The 26554-nt window shown below is 38.2% G+C and overlaps 1 protein-coding gene across 18 annotated transcripts in view; it reads left to right on the top strand.

Annotated features, from left to right (window-relative positions):
- Positions 1–26554, top strand: part of ENOX1 (ecto-NOX disulfide-thiol exchanger 1) — a 355527-nt gene that overhangs the window by 289509 nt on the left and 39464 nt on the right. For 17 of the 18 annotated variants that reach the window (XM_085577203.1, XM_085577161.1, XM_077781383.2 and 14 more), the window contains 2 exons: positions 2949–3066; positions 23480–23664. In XM_085577203.1, coding sequence (XP_085433329.1) covers positions 2949–3066; positions 23480–23664 — 303 coding nt within the window. The remainder of the gene's footprint in view (positions 1–2948; positions 3067–23479; positions 23665–26554) is intronic. The other variant, XM_077781387.2, reaches the window with a different exon arrangement.

Raw genomic sequence — 26554 nt, 5'->3', positions numbered from 1 at the left:
TTTTCAAATAAGGAATTTAGGAGTCATCGTGATCTGTTTTTAAAAGAATTCTGTGGCAAAGATTTTTTTTTTCACTGTGCCATCTTATGATCATTATAAGATGACTTTGAGTGAAAATAAAATAAAAAATTATTTCCGAAATAATGACTTAAGAATATTAAGTCCATAACTGTGACCTATTCCTTCCCATTTGTTCTATGTTTATCTTTTAAAAAGTAGATACATCAATTGTGTTGATTCTAAGTATTCTGCTTGCAAAGAAACCAGTATAAATCATACAACCACACCGAGTTAGCAGTGTGGGACCATGCATGTATGACTGTCATAAGCATGAGCAGAGGAAATGGGATTCTAACTCCCCTTGCTGTGAGTGGCAGCAAAGGAAGTGCTAGACCTCATCCTGTGTTTTGGTCATCCAGCTTTCAATTTTAATTCAGTATATACGCTATGAGCCTGTATTTTAAAAAGTAAGTACCGCTGTCTTTGTTTTCTATCTTCTTCCTTTTTTTTAATTTTAATATGAGCAATTTACATACACTTGGTTTACCGCCATGTGGTACCGTGTGTTGATTGTTCCTATCACAGTCCTCTAAATGATTTTTCTCTGTCTCAGAATAAAAACTTTAGAAGGTAAGGTGCACTTATTTAATTATTTTGTAGTACACTTGTAAAATAAGTGTTGTACACTTAGTTTGAGAAACACTGAAGTGCTGTGATATAAATCATTTGGATAACATTTTAAGTGTCCATTAACTAATGCTAAATTACAGATGAATACCAATGGCACTAAATGTAACATCTACATGAATACCAAATGAATACTTTATTATCAGTGCTATTATGGTGAATACAAAATTACTTCAATAATGGGACACTTAAAATAAAGTGTTAGCATAATTTATTGGTACAAACTGTATTTTGAATTTTGTTCACAAATATTTCATATACATAGTGGATAATGCCTTTGTTTAATTGAAAGTTGGGAAGTTGGGGATTGATCTTTGTCTTATCTTTTAGAGAAATATAAAAATTTGATTTGCTAGTAGATTAATTATACTAAGATCATCCCTTCTTAAACTAACTTTCTGTAAAGGGATGTGGTGTGTCATTCATTTGATGGTCTCTAAATATTTAATAAACTGAAATAGGTAAGAGTTGGACTTTCCAAAAATGTTCATTCTCTATTTATTTTTTTTTTCAAAAATTACTGCCTTTTGTTTTTCTAAGAGGAGGACAACTAAAACAATTCAAAATTATATAAACTATCTAGATAAACCAATATATTTTGGAAATGCCTGTTTTTTCAGATATGAAATGTGATGGAAATAAACCAAATTTAATATTTGATTTAAATTGTATCTTCAAAGATCCAATTATATTAACCTGCTGATTTGTTTAATTACTCGATCATCTTCCAGTTTTTTCCTGAATTTAGAAAAGCCTTGCAAGAAACACAAGGCGAATAAAAGACTTGAATACACAGATATTCTCCATAGAAAATTATTGACTTTGCTGATAATGTAGACACTGATACATCATGAACATTTGTCCACTAATGAGCGAGTAAATGTAAGCGGATGTCTGCTCATATATGCAGTATCCTTCCCTGAAAAAACATTCAGGGGGCCTATTCCACTAAGGAATTCAGAAATGGCTTGCCAATTTCTTGCAGATGTGCTTCTGATTTCATTAGACACTGGTTGACAATTTAGCCTCTTAATATTTTTTTTTTCCAAATTATTCCCCTGTAAAACACCCACTAATTAGGTTCCTTGCCTTTGCTGGGATTAATGAGCACAGTTACATTTTTCAGAATATTTGAGATCTGCCGATGAACCAAGGGTACAGCTCAAGAGAAACGCCTTCCCTTTTTTTCACGCAGCCTCTGTCTGACAGATTATTGTTAATTGCACAGAGCTGTTGTCGGACTGCTCAATGCTGTCTCCTCCTTCCACACGACTCTCCCTTGTTTCAAAGATTTCAAACCACCTCTTTGGGAATTAAGCTCTTTGTTGGCAGAAAAATTAGCTGTCTGCGGGTGGACAAAGCCTACACTAATCACAGTGCAGCATCCCCATGTTACACCTGACAGGATTATTAGGACAAAATAGAGTCCTCTCAATCTTCTCAGTGCTGCCATTAAAAAGGCAGCCGCTACACCCTCGCCAGCTTTTCTACCCAGAACAAAAACCGTCTAGACTCCTACAAAGCCCGCGTGCCTGCCGATCCTTTTCCTGGTGGCATGTGCAGGGGACATCCTTGCAGCAGTCACCCGGAGACTGTGCTGTCCCTGCTGCCACTCGTTTTGGATCAAGATGCAAGGATTTTCAGGCCAGCATTGTGGGACCGGGTCTTTTAAATCCAAGCCAATCTGGGCAGAGGGACAGGGGGTGAGATTCCTTTGACCAGTATTAGGCACTTGCAAATACACAGCTCTTCATCTGCACTGTCTGTGCTCAGCTCTCTTTGCAATCAGCAGAGAGAGCGAGGAACTTTAAGTGTGCCTTTTAGTTAATACAAATTTTTGTGTTGGAGGTACCTACATTTGGCAAATGAATCGTACCCCAGGTGGCAGAGGGAAGCAAGAATTAGCTATCCCTGAAGCAAGCTAACAATCTCTTTATCAGTCTGCTTTATACACCAGTTTTTAAGTATTATCCCTGCTTTTAAAACATTTTTTTCTATGTTTAGCGAGCCTAAAGATCACTCAACAGGAAAAGTCACTTTTTCTCTTTGTTTTCCATGAGTGTTACCATTGATAAACTCAGTTCTTTCACAGGAATAACTCCCTATGCTTCTGTTTTTGTAAATATTCATACACAAACAAATATGATTACAATGATAAGTGATGTATAAGTAAAATCAGATCAGTATTAAAAACAGATACTAAATAATGCATAATAACTTTATGGAAGTTAATACTGACAAAAGGTAATTTTGGCTTTTAGGAGCTCCGAAATGCTCACAGTGAACAGCTCATGGGAATCCGCCGGGAAGAGGAGATGGAAATGTCTGATGATGATAGTGGTGACAATCCCAGTAAAAAGCTGAGAGTAGATGATTCAGGTAAATATATGCAAGTGTTGTTATATTACAAGCAAACAAAAACTTACATATGAGAAATTACATGTTAATACCTGATTATATAAGACAGTAGCTTATTTTAAACCCTCATAAATTAGTTATTTGAGTGATGCAAGCTGTCTCTAGGAGATATCTGTCACCTGCAATGTTCTATAATGATGGAAATTCTCCAGTTCTGCCCTTGGCTGGAAGCATTATGCTTCCTTACTGCACTCTCTGTAGCTTTGCATGACAGCATCTCATTCCATGGTAGAAACAAGGTTGTTATTATGAGACCAGTTCAAGTTATGCTTTGGTCAGTATTCTCTAAATGTACCTTTCTTTGCAATGAAGACATAATAATCTGTAATATCTATAAGAAATAGCATTTTAACTGTGGGGATTTTTTGGTTGCATACTGCCCTATAAGGATACCTGTTTCACAGTATGGTACTGCATTCTGCATGAATTGGACACTCATTAGATGGCTATCCTGAGTCCAAGAACAAGGGTGTATGTAATGTGAATAAGAAAAGCAGTTTTTCAGCCTTCTACAAATACTCTGCTATTCAGGGTGGACAACCAAGAGGTGGCTCAGAAGCTGCCAGAGTTACTAACTGGTAACATGATCTGAATGTATGCTTTGCTCTATTTCTTGGCATTGGCTAATAATTTGTGAGTTGCTAACAAGAGTCTGCTTGTTTAGACACTCATATAAAGAATGAAATTTTCAGGAGCTGAAGCCAAAACATGACTAGAAACTGCCAGGCAGCAGTGAATTTTCAGAAAAATAAAGACGGAAGGAATAATATGGAAATAAACTGAGAGTCTCCACTGATCTAGTCCTTTTCATATAGGCACCATAGTAAGAAAGGAAAGCACTTCATCCATTCAAAGATTTCAAGTCTTTGTATGCCAGTTGAAAGGTGTGAATTCAAACTTACAGAGAGAAGAACTCTTTGGCTTCTTCTGTGACAGAATACTGTGTGAGGTTGGAGGGCCCCAGAAGAAAAGAGCAAAGGAAGGAATGTCATTCTAGCAAAAAAGTTTTTACTGTGACATCTCTCTTGAGGGGAGAGTCAATATTTTTCCTGGAAGAAATATGCAACAATAAAACCCATAAACAGCAGCCTTCATTTTTGCTAGGCTTATTTTTTTGATTTCTGTTTTCTAGATGCCATTAGCAGAGTATATGAACCTGAGACAGTGGGTTGTTGCAGACCAAGAATTGCTAGAAATCAAAAATTTTTATTACTATCTAATCATTTTACATTGACTATGTCCACTCTCATTGAGAAAAGTCATTACAGCTAAGAACAGGAAGGTAGAGCTGGAAATACATATAGCCTGCATGCCAGAAGAGATGCAGGAATGTTTTGAACTGCAATACAATTTAGTAGGTTTAACATATGCATGCTTAGGGCAGAGCTGGTCATTCATTTTGTAACATGATAGGAAAGCATATTCGGTTTTCATGCATGAAAAAAGACATTACTGTCAAAAGTTTCAATATTTGAGATTTCTACAGTATTCTATCACAAACAATTTCAGATTATTTGTATTGTTATGATGTGGGCACTTGAGCAAACCCAGTAATGTGTTGCATTCTAAATCAAAATTTAGCAATATGAATCCACTTGAGTACGTGTCCATCATTGTATCATTCATCATCCTCTTAAACTCAGTGGAGTTGATCCATCCTGCTGCATACATAGTCATCCAGTTCTCAAATAAATGTTCTTTCAACACTACACTCTCAGAGCAAATGTATTTGGTTCTTCTGTGAATGACAATAGAGGGAACCTGGAATTAAACCAAAAGAGCTATTGGGTATAAAACACTGGTAAATTAAAATAAACTGAAAAATAACTTTCTTTCTTTAGTATTACTCTTATGTACAGAAATGTGATTCTTCTTTCCTTCTTATGGTGGCTTTTTTTTTATTACTATTTGTGTTAGCTGCCTTCTCTTTTTCTTTTTTTTTCCTCTCTAAGTACGCCATTCCAGAATCACCACTTTATCTCACTGGAGTAGCTATTTGTATTCACAGTATCCTCTGCTGTATGAAGAATGTCTTTTAAAGAGTCTTTTGCCACAAAGAAACCATCTTGCACAGTAAGAAGACATTGTGACTTTCTTTACTTTTAACTGTTTTTCATAAAAATTTTGTCTAAGAACTTCCTTGGGAAAAGCAAGACTTGAATAACATGAAGATGTTGTATCTCTTCAATTCAAGGACAGTGTGCACATATAAAGTTTTTAAAGTCTAAAAGTAGCTGAAGCAATGAGACATGATTAAATGATTTGTATGGTTCCAGAGCTCTGGACTGTGTGTTCTGCCATTCCAACAATTTTCTTGAGGACATTATTTTTCAGCCTGCCCTTTTGGTCTGTGTGAGCAAGACTGCTGGGAAGTTACAGCCCCAAAGCTATAAGTGGCAGAGATTCCCTCAGGCTTCAACACCTGTGTCAGGTCTTTTTTTCATTGATTTGCCTGGTTAAGTCACTGCTAGTACAAAAGGGCTTAATTAATTCAACAGTTTAGAATGGGGTTCTAAGACCTCATTCTGTCTCAGTAAAGCATAGTTTCAAGAATCTCCCAGCATTATTTCTTCTCTCCTGGAAGAAAACACACTGCGTGCATCACGTCTTCTCACAGCTAGATAGTTAGAATGAAAACTTTCCTCTAGGATATCTGAAGATAAACCTATTAATCACCCTGAGTAAAAGAGGATGGATTCCAGCCCCAGCATTTGAAAACATACTGCAGCAACATATCTAAGCCCTGAGACTGTGAAGAAATACTTTTGTGCACAAATGCTTGTCCAGAGTTGCTGGACTTGGGTTTCAGGGTGTTGTGGTTTGACCTAGCTGGCAACTAAGTAAGTGACTCACTTCCCCAGCCCAGTGCAATGGGGAGGAGAATCAGAAAAAAAAAAGTATGAAGTTGTGTGTTGACATAAGGACAGCTTAATAATTGAACAAAATATAATGATGATTATAATGGTAATAATAATAATAGTAGTAGTAACGATGATGAAAAGGAGAGAGAGAGATGAAAATAAAATCCAAGAGAAGGAAGTGCTGCACAATTGCTCAAAACCCTCTGAGCAATGCCTACCTTGTTCCCAGCGTTAATTTACTCCTCCTGGCCAACTCCCCCCAGTTTATATACTGAGAATACTTGAAGCTCTGTGGAATATTCCTCTGGCTAATTTGGGCCACCTGTCCTAGCCATGCTCCCTCCAGGCTTCTTGCACACCTCCTCACTAGCAGAGCATGGGGAACTGACGAGTCCTTGGTTTAGAGAAAGCACTATTTAGCAACAACTGAAATATCAGTATGTTATCAACAATCTTCTCATACTAAATCCAAGACACAGAACTGTGCCAGCTGCTAGGACAAAAATTAACCCTATCCCAGCTGCCAGCAGGACACAGAGTAATGTTACAGGTAGCTGATACCCTAGTGCACAATAACATCTGGGGATGAATAAGCTGTTATTAAGAATAGTTTGCATTTTCCTTCGGGCAATGCTACATATTAAGTCATGCAAGAGATCAAATCATGGTGTATATTAGAAACTGACTTTTATTTGGGAAAATTTGGTCTTGCAACAATCAGAACAGGTCCACAGGGACTTGTTGCAAAGTGTGTCCCTCCATTCTAGACTCAAATCCTCTTCTTTCATGTGCAAGTTTTGCTTTTGCTATCTATTCATGAACTTGATTTATTGATATCAGTGACTCAGTGGCAGAGCTGGAATGAGAACTGACATCTCCTATCTCCTAAACCTGTCTTCCACCCCCTTGTCGACATTGCAGGCCTGGGCCACTGCCTCCTGCACACGGACTTGCTAATCCAAGTGGTTTACAGGTCATTCTCCCCAGGCATAGCCAGCATGATGCTCTATTCTGCAAGCTGAATCTTCAAGGAAAAGGAAAGCTTCACTACCTGTTTCTTACTGTGGAAATCATCTCAAACTCCTGCAAGGATAGCCTGAAGAACCCCCTAGGGCATCCAATAAGTTGTTCAACTGTCACATGTGCCTGATTTATAGGAAATCCTCACAGTTTCACAGACTAAAAGTCATTTGCATTCCAGTGAAAGCTGGAAGAAGGCTTACCTGAGACAGAGTGAATCTTCAGTCATGGGAAGGCCTTTTTTTTTTTCCCTGCAAAATGCAGCCCTTAAACAGTGATTTTTCTGCAATGTGGATTTTGGAGTTTGAAAGAGACAAGACAATTGCTGAAGTAAAGCTGGAAGATTGCTAAGAAAAACATTTTAATGATGATTGTCAACGCCATTAATATATTTGAAAGTCAAGATGCAGCTATTAGAGCATTAGCTCAAGAGAGAAAAGAGAGCTTCATTGCTGGAGTCTAGAGGATATACAAAAATCTTCAGAATGATCAGGATTTATGGATGTGTCTTCTCCCACCTGCTGGCATGGGGAGTAAGGAAGCACATGTAAAAACCTCCGAAAGTGATTTTAGCAATTAGTAAAGATGTGTTTTATAAAGAAGTGCTGAAGTTTGGTTAATGCCTTCAATGCCTGTTATTTTACTGTAAGGGGAGGTGGGTTAATCTTTTGCTTTTGCAGTACACAGCAACATGCCATTAATTCTAGCAACTCCAATTTCAGCGAGACAGTGGAGCTGGTGCTGAGGAAAAGGATGAAATGCATTGTGCTTGGAGAGGGGTGCAGGAAAGATAGTTGTGTGATTCAAGTGTTTGACTGGGATCCCAGAGCTCTCTGTCAAATCCCAGCTCTGCTACATATCCCCTGCCTGGACTAATCAATTAATTTGTATTATCTCAGTTCTCTAGTATCAAAAGGAGACAGTGGTTCTTCCTTTTATTCAGCCACTACCTGTTCTGTCCACATGGACAATAAGTTTAGTGTTATAGGCCTCCCTCCAGCTCAACAGAATTGCAATAGGCTACACACTGGACTCCTGGAGTATTTCACCACCATTGTACTACCTCTGATGAAGTAGCTTAATAACATTTCAGAGGCTGTGTGCAAATAACAAATTGCAAGTTGCGTAGTCTAAGTCCAGTTTGAACATGTAAGATTGGCGCTGCTTTGCAAATTAGGATGGACACCATCCATGGTAGCATTTTCAAACATACCTAAAGTAGGTGCCAAACTTAAACACTGAAGTTGGATCTTTAATGCTGTCCTGAACTGATGTGTCCTGTTTGCAGCATAAGCTATGTCACCTGATGTAAGAGACAGGCTGAATAGTGGGCAGTCCATCTCACAGAAGAGTATAAGTCCTTGTGAAACTCAGTATTTGAAAATCCCACCCTGGTCCACACACCATAAAACAGGCTTTGGGATATTGTTTACAAGACTGTCTTGAAAGTTGCAAGCCTGGCAAGTCTTCAAGGAAAGCCTGAAACAACACCAGAGTGATCTGTGTCATGCTTATTCATATTTTCTCTGCAATTCAATCCTCTTTTTGCTTTCTCTAAGGCTTTTATGAATGCAGTGATACAGGAACTGTGGTTTATAGGTGGATTAAACTGGTAGGAAAGCTTTATATTGTTAAAACTTTGAATAGAAATCACCAAGCCCCAGCTGTGTGGAGCTGAGCTTTGGTTTTCCTTTGTTTCCAACTGAACCAGTGCCACAACAGATCTCATGTCAGGTCTTCTTCCTCCTGATCTCAGAGATCAGGTCATTCTCCCTTCCTTTCTTGTAAGACTAACCTTTTGGATTTATGGCAGATTTTGTTTCAAACAAAAGTGTGATTTATTTTCCTGTCATTATTCTCCATCCCATATCTTCTTGGCATCAGATTTTATTGGTATTTACAAACCCATTATTTGCCTATTGTCCTTTAACACACTTATTGATAAACATAATGTAAAATAACAAAACATATTTACTTTAGAAATTAATGGGCTAGCATTGCTTTTTTTTCCTTAAATAAAGTGGTACCATTTCAAAGCCGTAAGCAGCTGGTATCATAAGCAGTCCTGCAGTGATAAACAAATAAACCCTGTCCACAGACGCCACCAACCTGGTTTTAGAAGCATTCTCAAAAAAAAGAACATATTTAAAATGTGGGGCTCTGAATTGTCACTGTAGTGACACAGTCCCCTCTCTGGCCACAGAAGACAGCTGAACAACCCTTTTGAGCTCTGTGAGCAGAGTAACTTCCCTTCGAATGGAAATGCTCTGGGCACAGCAGACAATCAGCTTTGCTCCCTGGAACCATCAGGGATGAACACTAGAAAGCAGCACAAGATGATTACTTCCTCTGTGCTGGGAAAAGTCTGCTCTAGTGTCTTTCACAGCATGCCAGTTCAGAGCTGTTATCATCAGGCAGGCTCCAATTTTGTGCCATAAAATGCATTCCATTTTTCCCACAGCTTTTACAAAAATAGGCTGAAGTTCAGGACGCATGCAGGCAGGGGCCTTATTTTATGCCCTTGGTTTTAAGTCCATTTGCCTCTAATAATGCTTCTTGTACTGCTGAATTTAGCAGAAAAGTCTTGATGAATCAGGGCTGAATATAGTTCCCTGGGAAATAAAGACAGCCTTGTCCTGTCCCAGGTACTGGGCCAGTTCCTCTAGGCCATGTACAGCACATAGCCTGCAGGATGCAGGTCTCTGCTGGTCCTGTGGATGCAGCAGTGAAGGGGTTAATCTAACTTCCGGATTTTGGAGGAGACAGGCACTTTAAAGGCATTTTCCTAATACAGGGTGTAGGAGAATGTCCTGTGTACTACAAAACAAGTCTGTTGTGCTTTGATGCTCTGGCGGTGGAAAACCACTGCCAGAAATACTATTATCTAGATTACAATTTATCAAGTTTTCTGGGTATTTCTTACTGATAAGGTTTTATGCAGGATCATTACATATGAGAATAGATTTAATCCTGTTTTTAGTAAGCTTTAAGGACACTGAGGGATTATTTATGTAATAAGATGCAAAGTTGCTATGGAAAATGCTATAGCAACCTAACATCTTCACAGAACCAAGCAGCCACTTGTGACAGCAGTCTAAATTTACATTTATTTTAGTGCTATTTTATTGACATTCTTAGTGTTTCCTTTTGACAGCATGTTAAAATATGTTTTGCATTCATGCTAGAACAAAATTAACAGCATGTTGTTGGAATGAAGATGATGCTTATAATTCTTGGAGATAATTTTAGCATATTTCATTTTGTGTAAATAGCATTAAAATAATAGTGAAAAGATGCTCAGGTGCATCCCATCTATTTGTAATTTGAGAAAACAACGTATATTGAAAGTAATATTTTACAAGTCAGTGAAAACTAAACTGCTTTTATTTGCTTCATATTGGAATGAAAGTATTTTTAAGGAAAAAATGATTTTGTTATTAGAATTTATTTCAAATCCTATATCTCTTATTATAACTTTCTCAATTCAGGATACAGGCTATAATTTTTCATTAGGTTTCATAAAACAGGGCATAATTTCTAACATGTAAACTTACAGTTTGATAGGGGATTGCCCTATTTAAATGGGACTTTTCTAAAACATAAGATAAAAATACACATTGCCCCTTAGGAGGTTAAATAAAAAGGGAAAGAATAAACAAACACAAAGTGATGAAACAGTCTGAACTCTGTCCTCTGCTCATTGCAGTTAATAATGAAACTCACATTGAATTCAATGGGAGCAGAAGCAAGCTCTCTATATTGATTTTCTTCATCCCCCTCCATTAAGAGTCCTGAAGTGCGGCTGTAACATTGTTGAAGTGGGATGTTGGCAGCAAAATCAATAAAAAACAATATTAGAACATATGCTGTTTTCAGCTTCCTCACAATCTGATATAGCTTGTATTAGCATTCTTCTCCAAATTACATTTCATGCTTTCTATAAAGTGACCTTCCTTACAGTGCCCTCTCCAATGTAAAACTTCTGTGCTTTTTCTTTCATATTTAGCCTTCAAGAGAATGAGCCCTATTTATAACAGTGAAGGTGGTTGATTCTGAACAGAGCACAAAGAGCAAATTCCTTCAAGTGGCTTTTGCCTAAATGTTATTTCTGACCTCCAATGAAAGATCATTTCTGTTTAGTGTTTGAACTGAGATCTAGGGGTTACATTTTCTTAATCATGCTGCCCTTCGTGCCTTCTTCTTTTTAGAAGCCCTTCTCACCCTGGCACATTAGAGAAACTAGAGATATTGCTTGAGGTGGAGATTTAGGTGTCTTTTTACCTGCCATTATTTCCAAGAATCATCAGCCATTGCCAGCATGTCAGAGGAGATAATGATCAGAAAGCAGAGTCTCTTCTAATGTCAGTTTCTAAGCTCATAATTGCAGGTGTGGGGAGTGTTCTTATGTCATGAGACATGCAAGGGTAGCTGAAGCTTCCAAAGCATTAAAAGCCTCCTTTTCAAAGCACGAATCTTCTATTTTCTCACATGTCCAGCCAATTGCCAGTCTGTGGTGTAGTTTCATGCCAGGATATAAAAACACACCCAGCAGAGTTCCTGCTTGATGTTTTGGGGCTACAGAAATCCCCAAAATACTGCTAGTTAGTGATGATGTTTTACTTTGGTGAATGGATCTTAGATTCAGAGGAATTTCATTACATCCTGCTCTTGTTTTGGATAAAGGCCATCTCAAGAAAATAAGCTTCTTACTAATGACAAATATCCATAGTATAGCATTTTCATGAAAAGTATATTGTGGGATTTGATTCATAAATTTGAAAGCCAAGTGGATTCAAAGCTGCTTGGAGGTGAGTGATCTTCTTTTAGTCTTACTTGGGTTTAGATTCATGGCGGGGAGGGGAGGGGAGGGGAGGGGAGGGGAGGGGAGGGGAGGGGAGGGGAGGGGAGGGGAGGGGAGGGGAGGGGAGGGGAGGGGAGGGGAGGGGAGGGGAGGAGAGGAGAGGAGAGGAGAGGAGAGGAGAGGAGAGGAGAGGAGAGGAGAGGAGAGGAGAGGAGAGGAGAGGAGAGGAGAGGAGAGGAGAGGAGAGGAGAGGAGAGGAGAGGAGAGGAGAGGAGAGGAGAGGAGAGGAGAGGAGAGGAGAGGAGAGGAGAGGAGAGGAGAGGAGAGGAGAGGAGAGGAGAGGAGAGGAGAGGAGAGGAGAGGAGAGGAGAGGAGAGGAGAGGAGAGGAGAGGAGAGCTGTCCTTTAGGATGTGAAATGAAAGACTGAAGTCCTAGATACTGAACCATTTTATCCAGTTCTCTGGTGGTTCCAGTGTGTGACACCAGCATGCAGAAAGGTGGCTTGTTGTGTTGGTCGTGGTTTTTGGTTTTGTTTTTAAATTAGGATTTTTATTGGGTTTTTTGTTATTTGTTTGCCTTTCAGTGGGCAAAATAGTTTGTGACCTTTTGTTTATTTATCCAACCCTCTAAACATTCAATGCATTGCAAGTTTTATCAGGTTCAAAAACTATGCAAGCATGTCTTTACAGAACTTGGATCAAGTGATTGCTCGGCTGCTTCTGCAACACCCTCCACATGCATCAACCAGATACCTCTCTGGAGGTACTTGGGTGGGTGCTAGTTCTTAACACAACTTCCTTCATTGCTTCTTTGTCGTGTGTCAGATACACACTATCTTCCTTCTTAATTTTTTCCGGAGACTAGTGAGCATTTTTAACAGTCAAGGAAGAATATTATAAAAAGCAATAACTCTCCCTGTGTTGTTCTGAGATAGTCATCTGTCTCATAATGTTTTGTTGAAAGATTTTGAGATGTCTGTGCTGTAAAACCTTGATCCTACAAACTGCTCCCTGCTGGTTGGAGTGTTTGCACTCACTTTCTTCTCAACACCTGCAGATAAAATGTCCTAAGTCATGGCTTAGTCAGAAAATCTGGTACAAGGACTATTTCACACTTATCTCTTCAAAGCTACACACTCTCTGCAAATTTCAATAAAATGTCTGTTTTTGAAAGACCTGGATGTACCTAACTAAGCTCTGCAGAACCCTGTTATCTGCAAGTTTGCAACACATGTCATTTTTCAGAAGCTGAGAAAATACCTGCTAAACATGTTAAATTGTGAAAACGCACAGAGGCGTCGATTTGCATATACTGAATATTCTGGAAGCAGAAGGAGGGGAGAAAAGGAGGTTTGGGCTTGCAGATACAGCTCTTCTGAACACCCTTCCATTCACATAAGGGATAAATTGCTCAAGAAATTGTCTCTGAATGTGAGGGTCAAAAATTACAAGCCTCGTCATAATTTGCTTATGCCTTCTAAAGCATAAAGGGGTAAAAATGTATTACCATTTAAAATCCATTTTTATCTAAGGCAAAAGTAACTGAGAAAGTATTTCAGTATTATACATGATTTTAAAAGAAAAATTAAGTCAGCCTACTAATCCACTACAAGGTTAAAGAGATAGCTGGATAAATGCTCTCGTGCAATTTAAGGTGCAATGGAATTTTGTTCAATAGTGGTTTCTCCTCACATTTATAGAAAGCACTTTATATTTATGAACAAAATTTTCCTATTATAAATCGCACCAGTTCAAATCTCCACAGTCATTTAAGCCACTCATATCAGCCCTTTCTTCTCTAATGAATGTGACAAATTGAGGGATTCTCGTGCACACTGTCAAATTTGTTTCAAAGTAGCAATGGCATTTTCTTCATAAATCCTACTGATTTTTTTTCAAGTTCTCACAGTGGTGCTGAGCCTGAATGCAATTCCTAGTTCAAATGCCAGCATCAGTGATGCAGCCATGTGTCTGTAAATGCCAGTGCTGATTCTTTAAATATGAGTAAAAACATAAAAGGTGCTTTGACTCCTAAGAAACAACCATCAGTGACCCACCTACAGGAATGTTTACCTGCATACAATAACCCTTGAATGTCCTAAGTGTTCTATGTATCACATGTGCATGCATACAGTACCTCTGTGGAACATACGTCAGATTATGTAACATATATGAAACACTCAGCTTCATCAGCATCTCTTCTGCTGTGCAGAGTTCAAATGTCTGTACCCTCAGCTGCAAAGCACCGTAGTACAAGCAGCATTTTCCATTACTGGTGTGGGAGTCAGTCATCAATGCCAGGTGGTATCTCCCCCGTAACCAGCACTTTTCTTGTTTTCTTAATTCCTTCATCCTTGACACTAAAAGTTCCTCTGCTCATTTTTAGTATTACAGGAATACAGTAATTTTTAAAATAATGATTACAGGAAAAAAACACTTTGTGCTTTTTCTGTGCTAGCATCTTTAAAGAACAGTATCTGCAAAAGTGTTGCAACAGTCCTTTTCCTCAATTAGGAAAAATAGTAGAATCTCTAAAAGAGATTTATTATTTGATTGGTCATATTTAACTGAGACAGCAGTTACTGGTAAACACAAAGTATCAGAAAAATTCACCTCATCACAAACCAAATACACTAATATGAAGCTAAGTGGCTTTTTTTGTGAATTTTGAAAATATCTGAGAATTGCTACTATTTTTCATCAAAGTTATACTTCTGCATTTTACTATGATGGCTTTCTTCCTAACCAACTCAACTAAAGTCCACCCATCAGAGGTGTCTGTGCAGAGCCACATCTTCTCTTTCCTGTCTCCCTTTATACATATGCCAAGTCAGCTGGTATCGGTACATATCATGGCTGCTGGTAGAAGAAATGCAACCCAAAATGTAGAGGAGGAAAGGGCCCTTTGCTTTAAAGAGGTGACCTGCAGAAACAGGTCTCAATGGGCCAGATTAACTAGCAACTGTCAAAATATCATTTAGAAGCTATGTAAGGTTCCTGTTCTCCAAAGAGATGCTGTCAAGTAAAATAAACCTAAAATGTGTCAAGCTTTTATACTATTGTAACAATGTGGTCTCTTCCAAATTCCAAATATTCGTTTCAGTAATGTGATGCGACATCTTTGTAGGAAAAGTCCAAAATGCTTAATGCTGTAATTTACCTGGGACAGATCTGGGTAACAGGGGACTAGTGAATGTACTGCAAAATAAGTCTGAGTGAGGGAAGAGAGAAACATCTGGCAATGTCAGGCAAGTGGGAATTACAAATGAGCAAATAGATGGACTCATGCATTTAGAGCTGGAGATGAACTGAACAGAACAAGTGCAAAGGTAAAAGAGATGAGGGTAGAAAGAGAGGGGTAGGAAGACTGGCTAAAAGTGGGAAAATAGTCTTGGATCTTTGCAGCCCTTTGGAGAAAGCTGGATCACAGTTCAACTGGATTTTCTGCAGCCAAGAGGTCTAGATCAATTATCCCAAGCTGATCACTGGAGTCAATGATCACTAGTAAGACTGTAGCAAGTAATCTACATCTTTATTCCTCAGACTGGCTAAAATATCTAGATTAAGTAGTCTAATTAGTGTTTTTAATTAAAACTCAGTTTGTGAGAGCGTGATTAAAAAGGAAGAGCCAATACTGATCCACAGCCTAGAAAGTTTGGAACTTCCAGAAACTTAAACCAGAGGTTTTCAGGCCTCTCTAGGCCTTTAAATAAAATGTGAGATATCATGGGACTCATCGTAACACCACGGAAGTTGGCAGCACTGCTCTCTGGGGCATTCTTAGTCCTCTGCAGAGCCAACATTTGCCTACAACTTTTTGTTACTAGTCCCAGCTGGACAATAATAGGTCCTCCCTTTCCCTGCACCATCTCTGGTATTTGCAAAGAGATGTGCTTCATTACACAAGAAATAATAAGCCTTCATAAATTACTGGAGAGTAGTGATATTGCTGATGTCTGTTAAGCAGGGAGAAAGTTTGTAAACTGAGAAAAACTTCTTGTCAGAGAAACACTTAGTTTTCTCAGATGTGAAGAGGTCTGTCCCAAATGGGATGGATAAAATTGCAATTAATAGACTCATAGAATCATAGCATGACTTGTGTTGGAAGGGACCTTAAATGTCATCTAGTTCCAACCTGGCCTTGAGCACTGCCAGGGATGTGGCATCCACAGCTTCTCTGGGCAATCTGTGCCAGTGCCTGAATACCCTCACAGTAAGGAATTTCTTCCTAATACCTAATCTAGACCTGCTCTCAGTTTGAAGCTATTCTTTCTTGTCCCCTCACTACATGCCCTTGTAAATAGTCATGCTCCTGCTTTCTTAGAGGCTCCCTTCATCTTTCTTTTTCTTTCTTTCTCTTTCTTTCTTTTTCTTTCTTTCTCTTTCTTTCTTTTTCTTTCTTTCTCTTTCTTTCTTTTTCTTTCTTTCTTTCTTTCTTTCTTTCTTTCTTTCTTTCTTTCTTTCTTTCTTTCTTTCTTTCTTTCTTTCTTTCTTTCTTTCTTTCTTTCTTTCCTTTTTCTTTAGCATCCTTCTGTTTACTAATTGTTTGCCACCAAGTTTTACGTGAGTAGGAAGCCTGAAAATAATTTTCATGATTATTTAGTTTGAACATCTGGTATCATCATGAATGTACCTGGTATAATGAGCTTCTCTGCATCAAACATAGGCTGCATGGTAAGGAAAGGACCTTGAAGCAACTGCACCTGAATAAAACAGGTTCTGCAAAAGAGTAAATCTCCCTCCCAGTGTGCAGGGCCTAACTCCCACTAACATAAATGACAATAAACCCTTCTCATATAGGATAATTAGTGCCCTCAGAGTTTAAATTTGCAGATAACAAGTCATTCAAATGAAGTGTGCTTAGCACTTGAAAATAATGTGGAAATTTCTTCAGTGTTTGGTTGCATTATGTCTAAAGGGGGAAAGAAAAAACTGTTCATAGCTAGGTTAGCTTGTAATTGCTCCAAATTATGTATTTTTATACGATGCAAATTGTGTTTCTAGAGTTTATTCATGATACTTAGCTAGCTATTTTCAAGCTGTAAGCAAAGTGTGGTTTTTTGGAAAAAAAAAAGTGACATAGTGTATTTTTGAAGGAATGAGGGAGAACTAATATATGGGAATGAGGGAGAACTAACTATAATGCATTTTAAAGAATGCATTATAGGAAGAAGCTTGGTTTTAACTGCTTATATCAGACATATTTCTGTGCATTTTTCATTGACATCTGAGCACTATGATGCCTTGAGAGGCTACCTAGAAGAGAGGCTAGACAGTATTAAAGACCTTCAAAGGATACACCTTGGGCAGTGCAAGAGCCCAGCTGTGGCTCCACCCAAGGTGGATTCTGGGTCACAAATTTTCACACTGTTTTTAAGCTTTGGTCCAGTTATATATTGGGATTAATTGTCCAATTACAGCTTGAGGTTATGAAGTCCCATCCTCCCAGACTGCTCTCCTCAATTCACTGTTGTTTACACTTCTTGGGCCTGAAGCTGCAATGGTGTCTTTGGTTCTCAGGCTGGAAAAGGATTGTTTTGTCTAACTGAACTGTGATGGGAACTTGCTATAACTTTATATGAAGTTTGGAGTTATGTACTAGTGCAGTACAGAACCTGGAAAATATGAAAACTAAAACTTAAGGCATCACTACACTGGTGCTCAGGTATTTGCTAAGTGTCCATAAAGAAAAGCAAGTGTCCTCTGGGAACTCAAGACTATGTATCAAAACTGCTTTAGATAGTGGATGAATCAGGATTCCGATATTGTGAAGTGGGCTCAAGAAGATGCCTGAAAGTGACCAAGGTGTACTTGTCAAGTCTTCCTCTTTCAGAAAGCTTTTTGTAGAATAGAGAGAGAAGGGTCAGCTTGGTGCTGGAGATGTTGGTTGTCATCTGTCAAGCTGCTCTGTGTGTCCCTTCACCACAGAGGTAATACAGCTTGCCATCTGCAGTGAGGGCTGTGCCTTCCTTCCCACCACCTTGCACAGCTCCTCCAAACATGACCTTCCCACACAAGTGTGGGGCTACCGACTGACACACACACCCCGTCACTGAGTGACCACAATGGCACCCTCAGACTCCACCACAAAATTAAATTTTCAGTGGGCAGGAGCACTAAGCACAGCCTTGGAGGGTAAAAATGAATGAGGGTCCAGTGGTCCCATCTAGTTATAATAGAATTACAGAATGGTTTAGACTGGAAAAGACCTTAATGATCCTCTAGTTACAATTTCCCCACCATGAGCAGGGCTGCCACCCACTCTATTGCCTAAAACCATCTAAACTGTTCTTCTGCAAAGACTATCTTCCCTACTAATGACAAATGCCATTACTGTAAAATTTACCATTTTCAACAGCATCAAAACACAGTTCATGTCCTTCCAGATCCTCCAGAAACATTTTTCCTTGCTGATTTTCCCCTGCTTGTACTGCTTCACAGTTCACCTATTTGAAAAACAAGCAGGCTAGCTAGAGGCCAGGGATAACTTCTATTGTTTGTATTTATAGTTGTGAACTTTGTGGCCTTATTTTTCTCCAATCACATTTGTTCAGTCCCTCAAGCTGAAAACTCTTTGAAGAAGTCACTGTGTCTTGCAAGATGGCTTTTTTGACATTGAAAATGCTCTGCAATGGAAGTGATGAAACAAATTACCTTAATATCCATTATTTTGACATGTTTTGATGCTTCTCTTTTTGCTGTTATCAAAAAGAACATTATATCATTTAAACCCTCATTTTCAAGTCAGGAAATCAGGGTAATGGCTTTAGTAGAACTCAGATGGTAGGAAGGTTTGGGAGTAGGCTTTTTCTATGTTTTCATCTGCCTCACTATATCAATACATCAGCTATGGTTCAAAAACCCGAAAAAATCCACTGGTTAGAGCAAAGTCTGGACAAACATCACAGAAGTTCTGAGTTTTATGATCTATTTCTATACAAATATACAAGAATCTATTGGAAATATAAACTATAGAAGTTCTGCTAGGAGGACGTACGGAAAATCTTTGCTCTGAATTTACAGGCAGGTTTCCTGTTACTCTTTTTAGTGTTTGTCATTTGTTTTTCAGATACTGCTTTCAGATTTCTTCAGGCTCTTAAGATAACCTACTGCTTATGTATTTCAACTTAGTGTGTCTTCAGTATGCAAATTAGTAGACTGTAATTAACATTAACTGTAATGTTTTTAGGGCATCATCTTTTGAGAAATCCACAATGTAGGTATGCACTAGTAGAAATGGTAGAAAATTTGGAATTCTTCCTAATGCCCTCAATAAATAAATGCATTCAGAGATGTGGGGTATTAGCTTTATCTCCTGGTCACTGTGACATGATGTGGGTCATAGAAGTATCACCTGTTAGGACTTAATCTGGTTTGGCTCCTGTGGGCATTGATATGTATTAGGTTAAATGCAGTCACTGAGTGCCTGGTGAAAGTGAAAAGTACAGATCAGTGCTGGTCACAAAGAAGACACTCTCTTAATTATCCAAGGTAGATTCCCCAGAAAAATAAAGTAAATTGCTAGTTTCTTCTGAGACATCCATCAATGAATATGTCCTTAGATTTCAGTGGATTTCTAACCAGCCAGTCATTTCTTGTATTAAAGAGGGTGTCTGTTTGATTTGGATCTAGTCTGGATCCACTAAATGGAGTCTATCTTGCCACTGAGGCTGTTACCAAATTGAATATAGCACTTCTGCCTCAGCACAAAGAAATCACACTAACCTCTTGGAGTCTTTGAAATATCAGTGCAAAGGTTTCCCCCACGTATATATGTCTAATTTTCCTTCAGCTGCTTCTCTGAGGCTGGCAGGTATCATTTTGCATCCCTCAGTGAAAATGCTGTAAAGAGAATATTGAGCTGTTTTCCAGCTGTGTTTGTTTAGGAAGGAATATTTTCTTCTATTTGCAGCACAGGCAGCTATTCGGGATTGTTGTCAGTTTTCTTTTGATATAGATTCCTTGTATATAGTTCTTCTGTAAATGTTTTCAGCATTCAATGTCTTTTATCCAAAGATTTTTTTTTAGTGTGCCTCATAGAGGGATTTTGTAGATGAGTATCTGAACTATGAAATGTAAAATTTCTTGAGATGAGGTGAACAAAATATTTTTTCAACCAAAACTGCATTTATCAGCTTTGTCAGTGTACTCTTAGCAAAAATATATGCAAAATGAGAAAAATTACTTTTTAAAATGCAGATTCTCTTCCCCCAAAATTTTCTTCTATTTTTAATTTAATATTCAGTCAAGTGCCTTTCTTCATATCCTATATAATAATTTGAATATCATTATATATAATGATTGTAAATGAAATATAATTTAAAATAAATTATAGGATATTTTTAGAACAGAATATATAGGGTTTTTTCTCGGAATTAAAGAAGACATTGATAATACCTTCAGAGGTATTTTAATCTTGGTGCACTAAACCATAAATATCTTAAAATTATAATTATGTTAGGTCAACACAAAGAATGTGTCTGATTTTTTTAAAACAGTTACCCAATATTGAATGAGCTGGATGCTCTTAGGTCTGTCAGATGTCTTCCTTTTGTCTTATTCTCCTTTTCTGTTAACCATTCTGTCCATACATGTTAGCAACTAACCATTTGCAGCTCTAAATTAAATAGCAAAGTATATAACAATTAGTTAATGTCATATGTAATTTCTGAAATCTTACCTATAATTAATTCATTTAAATGTTTGTGACCATTTAATACTCTGTATGTGTTGCATCTTCCTTATTTAAGAATGTATTTCTGCCTTGGTCCCTGTTGTTATTTGCTCTGCTGTGAGTGGTTAGGATAATCACTCAAGTATATAATAATGTTGATAAGTCTCTGTACACCTGAGGGAATCCTGCCTATCAGAAATGTATCTCTCCTGTATTCTTATTCTCTCATTTTAGGTGGTTTAGGTTGTTTTCATTTTGTCTTAAAATAGATTGCAACATCTTCCTGGCACAGCCTATGTCTTCTGGTGTGCAGAAAAGAACAGGGCACCAACCTCAGATGGAACTTCTTGGTAGCACTGCAATGTAATTATTGTTACACAGGTTTTAATATTACATATTACATATATTTTTTTAAGTAAGGAAATTAGAGTATTCAGAGGTGCATCTCTGTTTTTGGACAGTTACCTTCATTGCTTCTATGTTTGGTGGCTTGTTTCATTTGGTATATTTTTAAACTCTAATAGGTTCATCACATAAATGTTACTTGCTTTTGTGAGATGTTGTGGCCCTTTTAATTTCTCCTATTTTGCTGACCCTGTAGCAGCCATCTCTTGCTGTCTGTAGCCCCACTTAATAACCTGAACTCACCTAGGAATGCAGAAAAGAGAAGAAGTTCTCCAATTAGGCTGTAGTGAGGCACAGAAAATAGTCAAGCAGCCTTTCCAGAAAAGGCAGTCTGAACCTCAGCTCAATCTGGGTCAGAGCCCACATTTCCATGGGGGAATACACAGGCCTCACGCCCCCACTTGTACAGCAGCTCTCAGAAGTTTTTGGAGAGCTGGAATAGATGATGAGCAGCAGGTGAACTACTGCTCCCGAGCCGCTGTAGAAACTTGAGTACATCCCTGATCATCTCTGTTCCTGTTCTCAGGGAGCTGAAGGGCAGGCAGTTTCTGGACAGAACTTAGTGTTACATTAAAAAAAAAAAATAAAAAAACAAAGACGTAAATTTTGTGAGAGTCTAATTGGTAGAAATAAGAGAGTACAAATAACAGAGAGACTTTTCACCAGAGTCTGTAGGGGAAGCAGTTACAAACTGAAAGAGGGTAGGTTTAGATTATACATAAGGAAGAAATATTTTAGAATGAGGATGGTGAGACAATTGCACAAGTTGTACTAAATCATCTTTAGAGGTCCATTCCAACACAAACTATTTAATTTTGACTTGAATTTTTTTTTTTTTTTTTGGACTGATGTTTCTGTCTGCCTGGCCTCTTATGTTTATTTTTAATCCTTTCTTTTATTATAGCTTTTTGACTCTTACAGAAACAAAAACTAAAAAAAAGTACTTCATCCTTTTATTTGCCCATTGGACTCATCAGTGCAACTTCTTGAGGGTAAATTTTGTCATGGAAGGATGATTATATGCTTTTCAGAACAATTTACTTTAACGTAACAATACTGTAACTCTTGCTAAATCTTGCAGAGATTTTGTAAAATATCAAAATTAAGCATAGTAACCAATCTATGTCTGTATTTGAATACTATCTGACTGTATTTTGAGTAATGCATTTGTACTACTTAAAAATTAGTAAAAATTACCTGAAATGGAGGTAGATTTGTCCTACCAAAGATAAAACATTTTTATTGCTAATGAAATATTGTGACATTCTACCTAATTGCTGGTATAATTTCACATAGTGAAATTATAAATGTGCTGAGTCATGTTATCATGGGGAACAGGTGACTCTATTTCTCTGGAAGGTCTAGTCAAGAGGTGCCTAGTATTAAATGGAGTTAATAGGCAATTTCATATAATTTGGAATTTAACCATACTGCTGTTGTAAGTGGGCAAAAAAGAATTCTGTGATACCAAGCCTGAAATCATTTAATCTGGAATGTAAATCAGTTATGTGGTTCAGTTACCAAACATTGATAGAACCGGCCATAGTAGATTGTTGTTTTTTAATTACAGCTGCTCTGTAATGTTGTTGTGTCACCAGGTTCCAAGAAAGAAAATAGCATGGTGTGGCAGTTTGCTATGCCAAATGACCACTGCTCCTGCCAAATATAAATACTACCAGGAATGGGTTCTTCTATAGGATGATAGCCACATCCCTAATTAATGAATGCCACCTTTCCTTCTATGTATTTATGTTCAGATAATTTATTTAAATAATGTTCCTACTACATGCTTTATTGCCTTCTGCCTTTTGCTACACAAATTTTAGCTTATATTGCAAACTGTGCAAGTCATTTGGCAAATGTAATTTCCATCCCTGCATGCTAATCGATTTCTTCACAAACACCTGCTATCAGTTATGATAATAAAAATGCCATTCTAAATTGAAAAGGGGCCAAATGGAGCTTCCTAAGGAAATGACTTAAGTGTCTTTCAATGCCTTTAATGTAGTAATGTTCTTGTAGTGCCAACAGTTTTTTTCAGCATTTGTATTTTATATATTTTTTTCTATTACATAATTTTTCTGTCTAAATGGTTCCTCATAACTGTTGCTATTAAGTAGTTCATAGCAAGGCTGGAGAGAAATTTCTGTGTTTCCTCTCTCATGGGACTAAATCCAACAACTCTACATTGGGAAAATTCCTTAGCACAGACCTGACTGAAACATCTGGCCACTGTGCAAGTATAAATACTAAATGGCTGTATCAGTTCCTATAACATCACTGGGAAAACATTGTAAAGTTGGTGAGTGCCTTGCCCTTGGTCTGCATGCCAGTTTCTTCCTAAAATATAAGCCTAAATTTAGCAGCCAGATTGCAAGTAGCATTTGAATTATCCAAGGTCACTTTATGGCTTCTTCCATCCCAGGAAATAACCTCCCAGCAACAATCCTTGCCAGAACCTAATCATTTTCAGCTCTGCTGGGTCTTGTCTCAGCTCTGAAATGTCTCACTGGTGTTCAGCTGTATTGTCATCTCTCCAGACAATGTCCTCTGTGTTATTTGAAAAGAAACAATCCATTTCACTGATTTTTTCACATTTTCATTTTCTCTTAGCTCTAGCTGCCCAAGCATACGCGCTAAAGGAAGAGAATGATAGTCTCCGATGGCAGCTGGATGCCTATAGGAATGAAGTGGAGCTCCTGAAGCAGGAGAAAGGACAGCTCTTCCGAACAGAAGAAAGCCTTACGAAGGACCAGCAGCTGCAGTTCCTACAGCAGACAATGCAAGGCATGCAGCAGGTATTGCTAAGGAGGAAAAGAACAGTTCTTCTATTTTAGGAAAGTGGTACCTTGGGGATCTGCTGTACTCAAGACTGTTCATTAAGGTCCTGATTTCTTTTCAAAAAATCACAGGGATTTAGATGCGGGAAAGGGAGGAGAGTTTGGGGATGTATTTAGGCATAGTCATTTTAGGAATTCATAAACTACAAACTCTTTATGCATTTGCTAGTTATGAGCAAATTGCTCTGTTCCTCTTCTCACTTAATCCAACTGGCCCTGGTATTGCACAGAAGTTTTTTTTAATTGTCTTATATATCATAATCAATATTCTGTGGTGTTTTCATTTGCATCAATCTGCATCTTTTTTTATGCTATTGTTAGAGAATGACTGAGACGTCAGTGTGTTCAGACTACCCTCCTTAACTTGCAAATTGTTAGCAACATCAGTGCTATTTCCTGAGCTATTATCATTTATGCTGACCCATGGATGTAACCTTTTAATTCAGACAGTTTTTAAGTGGTTTAGTGCAGCAAAAACGCTTTTTCTCTGACACCATTCAACGAGAAACTGCGCTGTGTCCCTGCAGGTGCAAGGGGTGTCAGTTTATCATAATTATTATCCCTTATTTGTTAGTGTGCTCCTGACACTGTGCTGGGTGAGTCTCAGCAAGCACATCCAGACCGCTCCCACTGTGTTGTCTGACGTGTCCACTGACACATGAGCAGCCCTCACCCAGTGTGCATGTGTGCAGCATCTTCCCTGCCCAGGCACTTGTGTTCAGCTGGTTTGTGACAGGACACAAGGGCAGTGGCTCACCACAGCGCTGGGCGGTGCTCCCAGCTGGAGTGGAGCTTCTCAGCCTGGCACTGCGGAGGTTCATTTTCCTTCCTTCTCTGCAGTGTCGCACGCACTCCTCTGTCACCCCTGGTTATTAGATTCCAGAAGGGGACAGGTTCCACTTCCAGACTGTACTAGGCTGCTTTTGTTTGGCAAAACCCAGGAGATATTAATTTACACATGAGCTGCCCTGTTGGCCTAGGAGTTGCATGGCTGTCCTGGTGCCCATCAAATCCAACAAGTCTGCAAATCCCAGCTAACACCCAATAGCAGAGCAGAGGGCAACCATACACATGTATTGATATCAACACAAGCCCCTTTAAGCCTGCAAATTTTTACAAAGTAATTGATAATTCAGGAATGAAATCTTTCCCAGACTTCAGAATTAAGTCATTACTCAGAAATACTTAAGGTTTCTGTATACTTTAGGTAAGCTTGAGGTCTGTTCATGATCTTAGCCTTGTATAAATGGTTACTTAAATATCACTGGTTTTAATAAATTTAACACCATATGTAAAAATTGTGCTGTATTTAATCCTGATGCTAATTCTCCATTAAAATTAGTGAAAAGGAGGCATAAAATACTACTAAATAAAAATTCTGGAGCCCTAGCACCCATTTGGCATTATTATAATTTTCTGTCAGGGGCCTAGATGAAGTATAATCAAGTCTGTAGAATATAAATAGATTTTTATTGAACTTCAAGCAAATGTTAATAATGCAAATCAATAACACAGAGTTACTGACTTATTTCTCTGTTCAGCTGGCCGTGGACACTACAGTCCCTATTCCTCTGAGTGTTTCTGTGTCCGTGACAGTTTTGCTGTGAGGATCTCAGTTTTTCTAGTTTGCCATCTCAGGGTCAGACCTACTTGGTCCCAGTGGGATATAATTAGAGATGGCCCAAGGAGCTGGAGAAGACACTGCAGATAATCCAGTCTGACAATATGCTGAGGAGAGCAGCAACACAGAAGCACGGGAGGTGAAGTTCGGAATATTTGGTGGGAAATTATCAGTCAGTTAAGCAGCTGGATGATGGTTTTGGATTTCAGTAATTAGCCACAGTCATGACATCCCATAACCTTTGTGATTTTCATGCATTTAATGCATGAATATGTACAAATAAACCCTTGATTTAGGTAGACTCAGCTTTATCTCAGCTTGGTTCTGTAAATGTTGGGAGATGACAACCTTAGCTGAAATCCGTCAGTGTAGCAGGTGCTCAGCATCTATGGAAATCAGTCTCACTATGAAATATTAAATATATATCCAGGACTTGAGTATAAATAATTTAACAAGAAGACCTGTATTCCCTTTTATCCTTTTGTATATATTAAAATTAATTTCAGACAAGGTAAACTGAATGCCACTGAATTCCTGAACCCTTCATATATGTCAGCATTGAAAAACATATTTCTCCTTCTTCTTTTCTCCTCATTCTCCCCTACTCTTTCATACACTTCTTCTAACTCTGAAAACTAAATAACAAGTGATTTGAGCTGCAGCCTGAAAAGCAGATTTATCTGAGAAAAATTGGATGCATTTTCAGCATCAAGACATTTTTTGTAAACATATTTGGTGCCAAACAGTAGCAAATAACACAACACCGATGTATTTATAATGTACTTCTACCATCTGGATGTTTTTCAGTATTCTTCCCTGTGTTTGCAGGACTGATGAAATGAATGTTTATTTTCTCTTCCATCACTCTCACTAATCTAAAGTAGCATCAGGAAAACCACACAGATGTTTGCTTATGAAGTGTACCTTATGGGCAGTAGTAGCAACCTCCTTATTTGCTGTGTCTGAAAAAAGAAAATCCTTTGGACTAATGACATTGAACTTATGGGGTTTTAGTCAACTTCCTCCATAAAACTGTGTCACAGTTTAATTTCATACCCACTGTGAGATCTCAAACAAATGGAAATAATGTCTTGTATCCATGGTAACAAATGAGATACACTTTACCTGATTTTGAGATGGAAATTGAATTAACTTGTCACTGCTGCATAGGTGGTATTGCCATCACTTTATTTCTATAAGAGAATTCACATACCAAGAAGATCACTC

Source organism: Lonchura striata, chromosome 1, assembly GCF_050655825.1.
Source record: "Lonchura striata isolate lonStrDom1 chromosome 1, ASM5065582v1, whole genome shotgun sequence".
NCBI lineage: Eukaryota > Metazoa > Chordata > Aves > Passeriformes > Estrildidae > Lonchura > Lonchura striata.
The sequence above is the reverse complement of the archived record's forward strand: the minus strand, read 5'-3'. Positions and strand labels throughout refer to the sequence as shown.